Genomic DNA, 13,587 nt, shown 5'->3' with positions numbered 1-13,587 from the left:
TCTCGTTTCATGTTCACGTTCACGCGAGAGTGACAAAATGCTTTACGGTAATTCAAAAACAATGTATATATTATGACTTTATAAGACAATTTCGAAAATTACCCACCTCCATCGAGTGTACTGTATTTGCAAATTACCCACCTCCTCTTTCTTGTACTGTATTTGCAAAACTACTGCGCTGGTGAGCGTTGTAGTCGTTGTAGTCCAGAGCTGCGCTTGGAGTATTTACGACAGTGTGATTCACTGAAGGAAACTGTAGGGGGAGCTTCGCAAATCTTACTGAGTTCTTACTGAGTTTGGGTCAGTTCACCCAAAAATGAAATTCCTGTCATTAATAACTCACCCTCATATTTTTCTACACCCGTAAGACCTTCGTTCATCTTCAGAACACAATTTAAGATATTTTTGATGAAATCCAAGAGCTTTTACCCTTTAAAGGGATAGTTCACACACCGAAAAATCTGTCATCATTTATTCATCATCATTTATAAATAATGTCTTTCCCCCATGCAATTACAATGGGGACTGGAGATTTCAAGCCTCAAAAGGGATACAAAAGTACCATAAAAGTCTCCATTCTTTGAAAAAAAAGTAAAATTTTTGGGTGAACTATTCCTTTAATGCATGGTCCTAAAAAAAGGACTAAAATCCAAGTGTCCGAGTGCGTCCTGCAGTACTACAAACCACGCCCCCTACATATTACGCCCCCTGCAATAAAGCAGCCACTTAGGGGATGTCATCAGAACCCCTTCCTCTAGAAGGGTTGTGTCTAAAAGGGATACAGTAACGACTGGAAGTGAGGCAAAATTTCACAATAAAATAACAGTAAATTATTTTGCTACTTATCAGATTGTTCCACCTACCCCAACCCTAAACCTACCCTTACAATAATGCAAATACAGTAATTAAATGACCCAATATTAATTTTACGCATGCCCAGTGTTGGTCGCTGTATCCCTTCTAGTCTTTAATCACTGATGTCATTACTAGTACTGCTCTTCTCACTTTCCTTGCTTTTTTAAACTTCACTATAGCCACCTATGATAGGGCAATAGTGAAACTACAGCTCGTATTACATAGTATAACATAGATCACCAGATGCCACGTCATTATGTTCAGTTTTTAAAGTGTTTTAATTATAAAACTCAACAGTATATTTATGTTTTATGAAAATGTTTTACTAATAGCTATTTTTCAAATTCTAAAAAAGATTAGAAAGCAATATAAGTTAGCCTTTCAAACATTTCATACATAAAGCATAAAATAAATGTACCTGAAAAGATTGTTTCAGTCAATTACATCCACACTTTTTGTAGTAGTAAAAGTAGTAGTACTTGTTGTAGTAGGCGTTACTTGCAGGGGCATGGTTTGTAGTACTGCAGGACGCAGACAGACCCATCTCCTAAAATGGCTTCTTTCACATGCAAAATAACCCTAACAAAGAGCATATTCTTACACTTAATATTCACAGAATTATTTACCCTCTGTGTTTTGAATTAGGCAGAAGCCATTTATTCCCAGTATATATTACTGTAGCTCCAACTTTTTTTTCACCTAACACAATGAATAGCGCAACATCTTTAATTAATTTTTTTATATAGAGTATAATTAATAAAAGAAAGTGCAATAATGACATTATGCATTGAAGTGACCTCTTTGAGACATTTGATTTCTGTAGGAGTTTAATAAGGAGCAGCAGGATTGTTCACATTAGCCTGTAGATATGTGAGTGAAAGGGGAAGGAGAGTTGAAGGAGAGTGGAGATTCCAGTACTACTGCAGTGCTCATGAATAAATATGAGTAGATATGAATATGCATTAGAACATTAAATCAGCAGGCAATGACGACATTTGGCAATATGTGAGAATGTGTTGTTGTTGTTGTTGTTGTGTGTGTATGTGTGTGTGCTTGTACCTTGAGTAAAACGGAGCGGGACATTGATGACGAGAAGAACAGAAAGCGCAAAGAAGATGCTAAAAGGTCAAATGGGAAAGGAAAACAAACATTTGGCATGCTCACAGTTCTCCTTCTCAACTGACATGAGACAAAGAAGTTATTCAAATGACCATGAACAAAAGTCTTTTAGTTTATACAGTGTTGCATAAAAGCAGCAGGACATACAGAAGCTCTTGCTGCCATCCGTAGTCAAATTCAAATTCTCTCACATTCCTGGAAAAACAGTCTTTGCCTAAACCTCATTCACTTGCCAGTGTGTATTGTTCAGCATTTCCCAAGTTTGTGCTGTGTGATTGTGTTTGCTAGTTGTTTGTATCCATCCATAGTGTATTAAGCTGTGTGTTTGTGTTTTATATGTTTATTGACAAGTTTGTTGGAGATATGTTGATGATTTGAGCATCTGTATGGGTGTGTGTGAGTGTTTTCACAGTCATAAAGAGTTCCACATATACTGCATTGGTCTTAATACGTCTATGTTTATATACTATCTGTTTTAAGATGTGTAAATGTGCACAGTTGTCAGTCTTAAACAGTTCTGTCTGCACCTGAACGTTTGCGAACCACCTGCTCCCCATTGACCTGGTCCACGGCGAGGGTCTCCACCTCCGCCTGTTGCCGAGCTGCGCCTCCGCCTGCTGAGGGCGAGCGGTGGATCCGGTGCGCCACTCCTATATGCGCGTTAGCACGGGGATGGGGTCCCTCCCGTGCTGGACTATTCCTAGGGCTCGGAGGCACAGGGATGTGGGCGGGGCTTGAAGGTGCAGGGGGTGTGGTTGAAGACGTGATGGGCGGGATTACAGAGGGGCGTTCCCGCAGCACTGGTTGAGACTCTGCAGGGGCCGCTGGCTCTCTGGCTTGCAGGAATGGCGTAGGATCTGGCATGGCATCTACCGATTCTCTCAGCACCACCCTACGGCCGTCTACGGCGCCCATCCGGTACAGCTCTGTGTATTCAGAGTGCAGCGGCTGCGAAAGGCTTTTGCGCATGCGCCTGCGAGGAGTCTCGGGTTGCCGGATGTCCTTGTCGTTTCCCGACGCTGCGGGAGCAGTAGGAGGGGTGGGTTTGAAAGAGCCGACGGGACTGACGGAGGGGCTTATGCCTGCCGTGCCGCCGGCGAGAAGGCGTTTTTTGGTAGCGTGGAGCTGGGAGGTGAGGTAGGCGATGGTGCTGGCTCTCTGCTCCAGCTCTCCAGACAGCACAGCCAACTTATGGCTCTTCAACTTTAGCTCATCCAGGTACTTCTTCTCTCGCTCACGGATGGTGTTCTCCAATACTGAGATCATGGCGTTCTTCTGCTCCAGATCCCGCAGGAGCTCCGTGTTCTCCTGCTCTTTAGCCTTCAGCTGAGCCTCCAGCTCCTCACAGCGCTGGTGCAGCTCTCTGCAGCGAGCCTCACCATCATCTGAGAGAGAAAAAGATGTTTAACATTTAAAGGGATGCTATACACATATATATGCTCGATCCAAGGCTCTTCATCTACAGTCCTGGATGGCCAGTGTCCTGCTAAGTTAAGCTCTAAACCTAACTCAGGGGCGGCGTTTACGTACGGCGGAGTATGGCAGTTGCCATACCCTGTATTGAGACAAAACAGAGGAAATAAACTTGCTTGAGTTGGCCTTTGGCAGCAATTGCAGCTTTGAAAAGCAAATTTAGCCTAACACCGTGTCCTAACCAGATGCGATGCGGTAAGATTTCCAGCAGCAAGCAATTTATCTGTCCAAACCATTCTTGACTTGAGACAAGAAAAAATCACAGCCAATCAGATGAGCGTGTGGGCGGAGCCTCTCTGCAAGCGCACTAAACTCGCAACAAAATGTATAAGTACATTATCAAATTCCTAAACTGTTCACCTACACCATTTTAACATGATTAAAAATATATACTGAGTGACTGAAACAATCTTTTTTTATATCATAGAATACACTTGTTGTTCACCTTGTTGACAGAATATTTTTGTTTCTATTGATTTCTTTTCAAGATCTGATGTAAATTAGCCTATCCACTGGTGCTTTCAGTATGCCTATAAAGGTCACAATTCTTTTTACATGAAATAAAGCACATTTCAGCACCTGAGATTATCATGGTCATACTTTGTATGTTGTTCCAGCCACAACGCCGCAGAAACTATTCGTAAAATAGAATCGCTGCATCTCGCTGTTGCGGCTGGTAAGTACAAAAAAAAATCTGATTAACATGGGAAAGATACATTTTCTCATGTCGTGTCTGGTTAGGACATGGTGTAGGCTTAGGGCTGTTTCAGATTTGCATTGTTTCGTATTGTTGTTTCTTCTGAGCATGTCCATGGACTGGATTTTTGTCTGCAGTTTCATCCCCTTGGAATTATAAGGTTCTATCTGAGATTTTTGTCAAAATTAAGTTATTCACATATTCTTATTCTGTGACAAATGATTTACATTATGTGATGTTTTTATTATGGCTTGTACATTTTGGGACTTTTTTAGCCTGGGTGCCAGCCCGAACCCCGCCCACAACATTTTTTGGACGGGAAGTTCGGTCTGGACTCGATCCATTGTGGAGTAATTATGCTCGGCTCCCAGAAGGCCGACCCAATCAAATTGCCAGGGCTTTAATCGATGATGGACAGGCTATCTGCGGTTACGTAACCACCCACGTCATCAAAGAGCGCTTGGGTTGAATTGGTTTTCACCAACGATGACTGCAGCTGGAGAAGTAAGATGTTTAGATTCCGCTATCACGTCTGTAATAAAAGAAATCGACAGCGCATTAATTTTAAAAGACGAACAAAGAACCGCAATCAAGGCATTTGTCGATGGGAAAGATGCGTTTGCCGTCCTTCCAACGGGATTCGGCAAAAGTTTAAGTACAAGTTCAACATACGTCACTTACTGCGTTGCTCTGATTGGTTGTAGGTCTATCCAATTGAGTGCAGAGTTGTTGTTTTTTACTGGTTCGGTTCAGACGCCCCATAATTCAAGTGCAATGGAGCAGTATCAGACTCACATTCTGCCTAGAATATGAGTATGACGAAGTCAGGCTAGGACTTTTTATTTAGAAAACAAAAAGGTTCTAACTACAAAGTCGAATGGAATGCAAAAATTTTGAAGCACAATATCTCAAAACTGCTCAGTATGCAGATAGAACCTTATAATTCCAAGGGGATGTTTTGTTTAGATATAATATGATTACTTGGGAATGTCGTTGTTGTATGGCCAGAAGGAATAATGCCATACCCTAGGTTTTTTTTTAAACGGAGCCACTGCCCTAACCAAACACAAGCAAACAAGCTAATCAAGGCGTTTAGATTTACCTGAAAATTATAGGCAGATGAGTTAAATTGGGACTGGTAATAATGCCTGCAGGACACTGGCTCTCCAGGACTGGAGTTAAAGAGCAATGCTCTATTCCAAAACCCAAATGAGCTGCCTATGCATCTCCTAAGATACCTCCTTTTAGTAAAATTACATATATCCATTCTAATTCCAGAAAGCATTGCAAACTAAGCTCAGTGAAATAATAAATCCAAAATGGTGGAGAATGTGGGAAAGATCACAAATAATGTATTTCATTCACTACTGAAAAGAAGCGACAGTTTCAGTGTATTTTTATTTTTTTTTAAAGAGACTATTTAATCAAATGTTTGTGTGCTGTGTATTGTTATGCTTACTAAAGTATATTGCTTAGTAACATGATAACGTGAAACTTAATTTCAAATCAAATGCTGAGTCTCTAGTCTCCACTGCTATTTGTTGACACATTAGTGTTTAGCTATATAGATTGTTTTTAAATTGATCATGTGAGGTTCTGTGATGATTATTATGCCCCCTTAGAAGGCAGAGAAGCAGTTCACTATGTTTTGGAATAAAGCTGTTAAAAAAAATTGTGTTAAATACAAAGTCTGAAATAATGTTCAAATAAAGATATTTCTGCAAACTGAAAAAAACAAACAAACAAACAAACAAAAAAACATTTAGCCAATAGAGGGCAGCAGTGAACTGTACATCAGATATCAATAAACAAATTACCTCTCAGAAACTAATGGCTAAGAAACATCAAACCCTTTTCCTATACAGGAACAAGAACTCTCTCCCAGCACTCCCTTAAGATCTGATGTTAAGCTTTTGACAAACAGCATTTGTTGTATTATGAGAACAGCTCATTTAGCTTAGCTTAGCTCAGCACAGATATTATCGATTTCTCCATAAATTTAGCTGGATAGACACAATGAAATTGCACAGATAATTCTGAGGCATCTTTTTAAACATTACAGCATTTTATCCATTTGGAATCAGTGGAACACTGTCATTAAAAAAAAAAAAAAAAAACATTTGTTAAGATAAATACCATGTTAAAGACATATTTAGTAGCTAAATAGGGTAGGTCTGAGATAGATCACCTCAGAGAGAGAGTCCACACACTCAAGGGGAGAGGGAGCGAAAGGCAGACACAGACAGAGATCCTATCTCCAATTACACTGCTAATGGATATGAAGGTTGAGGGAATAGCATTGTCCTGCTTTACCGACCTTCAGTTTTGCAACAGTCTAAACAATTGCACGCAGGGGAGGATTTCTCTCTCTCATGTATGCTCTTGCTTTCTCTCAATTTAAATTCAGTATGCTTTATTGGCATGACAAAAATTAGAAATAAATTAATAAATAAATTAAATTAAAATACATTTATAAAATCAGGTCAAAATAATTTATTAAATTAATCAGAAAAAAATCTAGCAAATTTAACAAAACTAGTGTAAACACCTAAAGTGAAACAATAGTAAAATTAAATAAAACAATAAAATAAAATACATTTTAAAATAATTTCATAGAAAAACTTTGCATTTCGTGCATGTCAGATTCTCATATTAAAGTCATCCAGAACACTTGACCAGAATTAATGAGGGTCTCAGTTCCATGTGATCTATCTAATAGTTATTCAACTAGACATGCAGAATGAGCTCATTTCGTAGACTGACTCACTCTCTTTCTCTCACTTTCCCTGACCGCTTCATTACCACAAGAAATAGCCAGAGCAGATAATGAGGTCACACACAAACCCAGTTGGACAACCATAATATATCCACCATGAAACATACTCCAGCACAGTCATCTGAGGTCAAAGCGATAGCTTCAATATGAGAGAGTGCTTACATGTGGAACTTAAAGAAGTATACTTGATTCTTAACAATGCTAATGTCACATGTGTCACGAAAGGGCAGGTTTCCTCAAATCCATTGCAGAGTTTAGTTCCAACCCTAATCAAACACACCTAAACAAGCTAGTCAAGGGCTGCATCCGAAAACTTAAAAATTCTGCCTCTGGAGGACGTATTCCAAGGTAGGAAGATATCATCATGTTTCACGAGACGCATTCGGAGAATGTTTTTCCTGAATAACCGTTGGGTGTGAATAGTGCTCAAAAGAACGTCACCTCATCTTCTCTGACAGGCGCCCTGCACGTGCAGCTGACATAAACCACACTTTCAGTAAACAAAAAGAAAATCCTATCCAGTGGTGAAGTGTTTTCTGTGTTGACAAATCTTTTGCGATGTCCTAATAACAGTCGCGATTCGCACGCAACGCGGCAACGTCCGCTAATGTCCAATTCGCGACCTAATGACTCATTTGAACAGATTCATTTTAATGAATCATGACAACAACTGATCTGTCCACACAGTCTATAATGAATCATTTACTCGAACAACTCTGAAATGAGAACATAAGTGTGCTTACCCCATTTAGCAAGAGTGGTTAGTAAAATTAGCCTTAATAATCCACAGTATTTTCAGGTTATTTAAATGACAATGTGTAGTAAATTAGGCCTACCTATAAAATCAGTTAGTTTAGAGTTTAGACTGGAGTGAGGTGAAACCAGAACAAAGCAAGTTGTTGTTAGCTAGGTGCATTCAATTGTATATGGTAGAAAATTATATTATTAGTTAATATAACTTCTAAATGCTACTTTTTAATACTTTTCAGGTTTAGCAAAAAAGCATCTTCCCTTACAAAGCTATAAAATCACTTTTTTTTTTTTTTTGCAAAGAGGGCAAGAAAGAATTACAGTGAGAGTGACGGGTACTTTATTGTCAGTATCGTGCTCGCAGATCATGTGGATAGGGCACTTTTTACTGTTTGTGTGGATGACCATGTCTGTCACCACCGAAGACCATTTTTGACCCAGGAAAAACCCTGCACTGATTCATTTGAATTGAAATATTTAATACTTTCACAGCAAAATTTATGTATGCGATTCATTTAGATTAATTAATCACAGAGTATGTAATTAATTACATTAAAATTTTTAATAGATTGACAGCCCTATAATATATTTATTTAATTTTATAGCTAATAGCGAGGCAACAAGTCAGCTGCCTAGGTTTTCGGATGCAGCCAAGGTCTTCAAAGTTACTAGGAAATTGCAGGTAAGTGAGTTTGATCATGGTTTTAGCTAAACTCTGCAGGACAGTGACCCTCCAGGACCGGATTTGAGGAACCCTGCGGCAGGGAGACAACAGATGAAGCTCTAGTCAGCAATCAGCGGTGTAGTTATCTGTTACGGACATGTAGTTTAATGAGAATGAACCATCTGCTGTTACCTCAGTCAAGAGCTGGGTTTAAATTGGAACACAAATAATCTCAGTTATCATGTGATGGATGGATTAAGAGTGATGCTTGATCTTTAAAGTGAGAGGAATATGTGATCCTCGTTTTTCAAACCCTCTCGTGTCATTTCTGAATGTCATTCCGCATAAAAACCAGTGTTATGATGCATGACAGCGCTGTTGGTTTGAAATATCATGTCTATTGTTAGGAACATGAGCGTGGGGATCTAGTCAGCAGGTTGCAGATGATGCATTAGCCTTTTGCATTAGTGCTGTATTAGCACAGTCATTCATAATCTCATTTCCTGTGCTAGACTCAAAACTGGCTCACATCAGCCACATGCGAGAGCACAAACAACAGCCTGTCCAACCATACAGACGCTAAACAAATGTGAAACAAATTCATAATACAGTAATATTACACAGCTTGGTTTTGATTGGTGCATTGCAGAAATCTAATCTGCAGATTAATCTGATATAAAAATAAACATTGTGATAGTTACAGTGTTTTTCCTGTTGTTTTCTTTCTGTTATGATGGACTATTTTATTTTTTCGTACTTTTTTGCTATTTTCTTAGCAAAAGCTACAAGTACGATAATAAAATAATTTCAATTTAAAAATCTATATCAATATTTAATGTATTTATTTGTTAAGTTGGTGTGTAATAAAGAGGATAATGTACAGTCAGTGTCAGTCATTATCATGTAAAGAATTTGGGAAGACTTGAAGCTCTCAGTGTTTTGCCCGGATACCGCATGTCTGTGGGAACTGCGATGAGTATTCAGATTCAGCCCAAATGTTTCATCAGTGTGTTTGTGCTGAGTCTGAGAGGCTAACATATATTATACAGGGTAAAATAAAAAGGGAGAGAGAGAGGGAAATGGCAGTCCCTGTGGGCAACAGTGGGTCTGTGTATGTGTGTGCTTGCTGGGTGGGTCGCTGGTTGCCAGGTTACAAGGCACGGCTGTGGTGGTATATGTGCGTTGAGGGACACGGTTCTCTTTCTTTGCGGAAAACAAAAAAGTCTTATTTACAACCTGCTGCAAAGAGGGAGCAAGACGGTGGAAGATAAATAAAGAGACTGCCAGACAAAACAAGAAGCTTAAAAGAAATATGAACAGCCTTTCTGCATGTTTCCACTTGGCCTTCCTTCTCCTGGTTGTATGTCCATCTATCAGGCTGTCTGAGATTTCTATTATCAGGTGAATTTTTGGCACATTAAAGCATCCTAGCAACACCCGACACACACACAAACACCCTTGCGACCACATGTGAGTGTGAATGTAGACACACAAAGTGTGCGTGAGAAATCTTACCGCCTGGATCTGAGCTCCGCATTGTCAGCTCATATGTCAGGTCTGTGAAACAAAAGAGAGGACAGAGGGAGTGGACAGGACGACAAAAGGAGGAGTGTGAGAGAGGGGGGAGAAAGAGAGAGATCAAATGTTAGACTGGCAGCACAGAGCATCACACTACCTTCAATGACAACAGTTGAAGATCACATGACACAAGTCATCACCTGCAACAGGAGGAGATCAAGAGAGTGAGAGCAAAAACAGAGAAACAGCAACAGAAGAGAGAGTCAACCAGGGATAAAAGAACATGTGGGAGTCAAACAACATGAAACTTCAAATTGAAAATTCTGTAGTCTAGGATTTCATGTTGACTGTTTTGATTTGATTTGATTTGTTTTGCTTTGCCGTTTTGTTTTGTGCATTAATGAACCACACACAAAAAGGATTTCATGTTGACTTTGTTTTGATTTTAATCATTTTGTTTTGTTGTTTAGCTTTACTTTGCTGTTTATTTTGTTAAACTTTGTGTGCTGTTTTGCTTTGCTGTTTTGTTTTGTTTTGTTTTGTTTTGTTTTGTTTTGTTTTGCAGTGCTTTGTTTTTTTTTAATGCTGGGCAAACGATTAATCATGATTAATCGCGTCCAAAAAAAAAGTTTGTTTACATAATATGTGTGTGTGCTGTGTATACTTATTTTGTATATTTAAATACACACACATACATGTATATATTTAAGCAATATTTGCATGAATATACTGTACATACTGTATATTTATATAATTTATATTATATGTGACCCTGGACCACAAAAACAGTCATAAGGGTCAATTTATAACGATTTACATAATCTGAAAGCTGAAAAAATAAGCTTTACATTGATTTGTTAGGATAGGACAATATTGGGCCGAGATACAACTATTTGAAAATCTGGAATCTGAGGGTGCCAAAAAATCAAAATATTGAGAAAATCGCCTTTAAAGTTGTCCAAATTAAGTTCTTAGCAATGCATATCCACTCACAAAAATACATTTTGATATATTTGCAATAGGAAATTCACAAAATATGGAACATGATCTTTACTTAATATGCTAATTATTGTAGTCATAAAAGAAAAATCGATAATTTTGACCCATACAATGTATTGTTGGCTATTGCTACAAATATTCCCGTGCGACTGGTTTTGTGGTCCAGGGTCACATATATAAATATAAATATATAAATATAAATATTTTATATATAAATATAACAACATTTTCTTAAATATATACATGCATGTGTGTGTATTTATATATACATGATAATTATACACAGTACACACACACATATTATGTAAACACAAATTTAATTTTGGATGCGATTAATCACGATTAATCGTTTGCCCAGCATTGGTTTTTTTATTTATTTATTTTTTTTTTGTCCCCTGTGCATTAATGAATCGCACACAATAGGACCAGGACTTCATGTTGACTTTCTTTTGATTTGATTTGTTTTGTTATTTTTATTTATTTATTTATTTTTATTTTTGTTTGTTAATGAATCGCACACAATAGGACCAGGACTTCATGTTAACTTTAAAAAATGGCCATGGAGATTGGAGTGTGAAGCAGCATTGGATGAGGATCGAGCCTCTATGAGATTAACTGTATTCTCCCAGGCCTGAATATTAATCCCTGTGGCACTGTTTTACTCTATTAAGCATGGAGAGGTGACCTGGTGACAGGACTGCATGAGATGTACGTGCAGTATGTGTCTTTAAGAGAGTGCAAGAGACTTAAGTTTTTTTTTTGATGCAGATGTTTAAAACACAACAAAGTGACCTCAGGATGTCAACATCATTAAACTAATAGCAGAGCTGCTTGTCATGCATGCTTCGAAACATTTCATGAGGGCAATTCACATGTGTGGGCGAGTTCAAATCTGGCTCGAGTCACATCCTAATCCCATCCTACCCTCTTCATCCTCTATTTCCAAGTTGTCCTCTGAATAAAAAGTGGCAAAAGTCAAAATAATAAAAAAATAAAAAATAAAATAATACAAAGTGACATAAATGCACTGTAAATAGGAAATAACTTATCTTAATTGCTCAGCAAAACTATTTTACATCAGCAAAGACACTCCATTTTTAATGATTATAGTGCTTAATTTACTGTAGATAGTTTACAAATGAATAATGTATGTGTACATGAATGCTGTAAGTGGCAGTCACTACATGTTGCTCAGTGTATAGGCATGTGTGTGTACCTGTGCAGTGCTGTTGTAGGCGGCGGATCTCAGCGTGAAGGCCTTTCAGTGTGTTGGCATGGTCTTGTTGCAGGAACAGCAGGTTCTTCTGCGCACTGTGCAGTTGATTCTCCAAGGTCACACTCACCGATGCCATTATGATGATACACGGTCACACTCACATGTATAAATAAACTCACTCACATGAGCACACACACTAGCCCAGGAGACCTGTAAACACAAGAATAGAGAATGCTGAGATCATACTAAAGAAACCAAATATTCAGCTTCATGACAGTTATTACTCAGTTACATAAAGTGATATAAGCCAATTAGTCATCTAGCTCCTTCTTTCCAAAGCCCACCCTACAATGATGAGAATGATATTAAAATTATCAATACTAATAAGTTGATAATTATTTATTATTTATCATGTTACGACCAAGAGATGGCTATTTAAAATATACTATTTTAAATAATAATTAAAATAATATCAAATAAATTAAATTATTATTTTGTATCTAATGTAGATATAATGTAGATATTCATACAGATATTTCATATTAGATATTAGATTTCATATTAGATTTCATGTAGATATTTAACCCTTAAATGCATACCTCGGGTCTTTAGTGACCCGTGACATCATTCACTACCCTCCTCCTCGTTCATTTTTTAAAGTTAGACATCAACCTTCTTAGTATTCCTCAATCAATTCATTATAAAGTATCATAAAATTAGAAAATTAGAAAAAAATCATAAAATTATAAAAGAATACCTATTTTTGTATCCATTTTTTGTAAAAAATTGTATAGGGTCGCTAACGACCCGAGGTGTGTATGAGTGTACATATATTTTTTTCTTCACAACAATAATTGAATCTAAGATGAAGGAATAAGTGCAATTCACTTTTATTCCACAAGGTGGCAATGTCTGATACACAATGCTGAAGTGACGACTCATTCAGACAGAAAACAAAATAATAAGAAAAACATGAAATGGCTCAGCGATTTACTGCAGAGCAAGTACTAAACTCAATCAAATATGACTGTAACTGTCACTGGATGGATCTGGTGAAGCTGTTAGCGATCGAAATATTGATTTTGAAGATGTTGAAAATTATATAGTTTTGAGAATACGTTTGAGATCGCGAATGGGCTCATAATTGTGACCTCAATCATAAAACTAGCCTATTATTTGCTGAATTTACTGGGAAATGAGCTCTGACGAGGACAGTGATGATGGCATAAAACATCTGCTCAAACTGAGACCTTTCAAGCTCCAAAAGGTAACAAAATATGCTTTATTTTATTCTTCTGTAATTGTTACTCTATTATCAGAAGAGTTTTATATTATCACGACAGGTAGAGATCCTTCCGTGTTAGATATAGATCTGGGTCGATAAAGACCCGAATATGTAAGAATGATTGGCGAAACAGTCATGCATTTAAGGGTTAATATATATACACACATATAATTATAAGATTATAAGAAATTATTAAAAATAAAAAAATGAAATAATATCTGTATATTGTGAACCC

At 37.7% G+C, this 13,587-nt stretch overlaps 1 protein-coding gene across 4 annotated transcripts in view; it reads right to left on the bottom strand.

Annotated features, from left to right (window-relative positions):
* Window positions 1-1,664: 1,664 nt before the first annotated feature.
* The window catches only part of ccdc92 (coiled-coil domain containing 92), a 24,362-nt gene continuing 12,439 nt past the window's right edge, over window positions 1,665-13,587 (bottom strand). For all 4 annotated transcript variants that reach the window (XM_048210296.1, XM_048210298.1, XM_048210299.1 and 1 more), the window contains exons 2-4: window positions 12,068-12,277; window positions 9,850-9,891; window positions 1,665-3,359 (exon numbers count right to left, since the gene is read on the bottom strand). In XM_048210296.1, coding sequence (XP_048066253.1) covers window positions 2,482-3,359; window positions 9,850-9,891; window positions 12,068-12,203 — 1,056 coding nt within the window. In that variant the 5' untranslated portion in view covers window positions 12,204-12,277 and the 3' untranslated portion in view covers window positions 1,665-2,481. The remainder of the gene's footprint in view (window positions 3,360-9,849; window positions 9,892-12,067; window positions 12,278-13,587) is intronic.

This window comes from Megalobrama amblycephala, linkage group LG12 (assembly GCF_018812025.1).
Source record: "Megalobrama amblycephala isolate DHTTF-2021 linkage group LG12, ASM1881202v1, whole genome shotgun sequence".
In the NCBI taxonomy this organism is placed as follows: domain Eukaryota; kingdom Metazoa; phylum Chordata; class Actinopteri; order Cypriniformes; family Xenocyprididae; genus Megalobrama; species Megalobrama amblycephala.
This window is presented reverse-complemented; position numbering and strand designations above follow the sequence as displayed.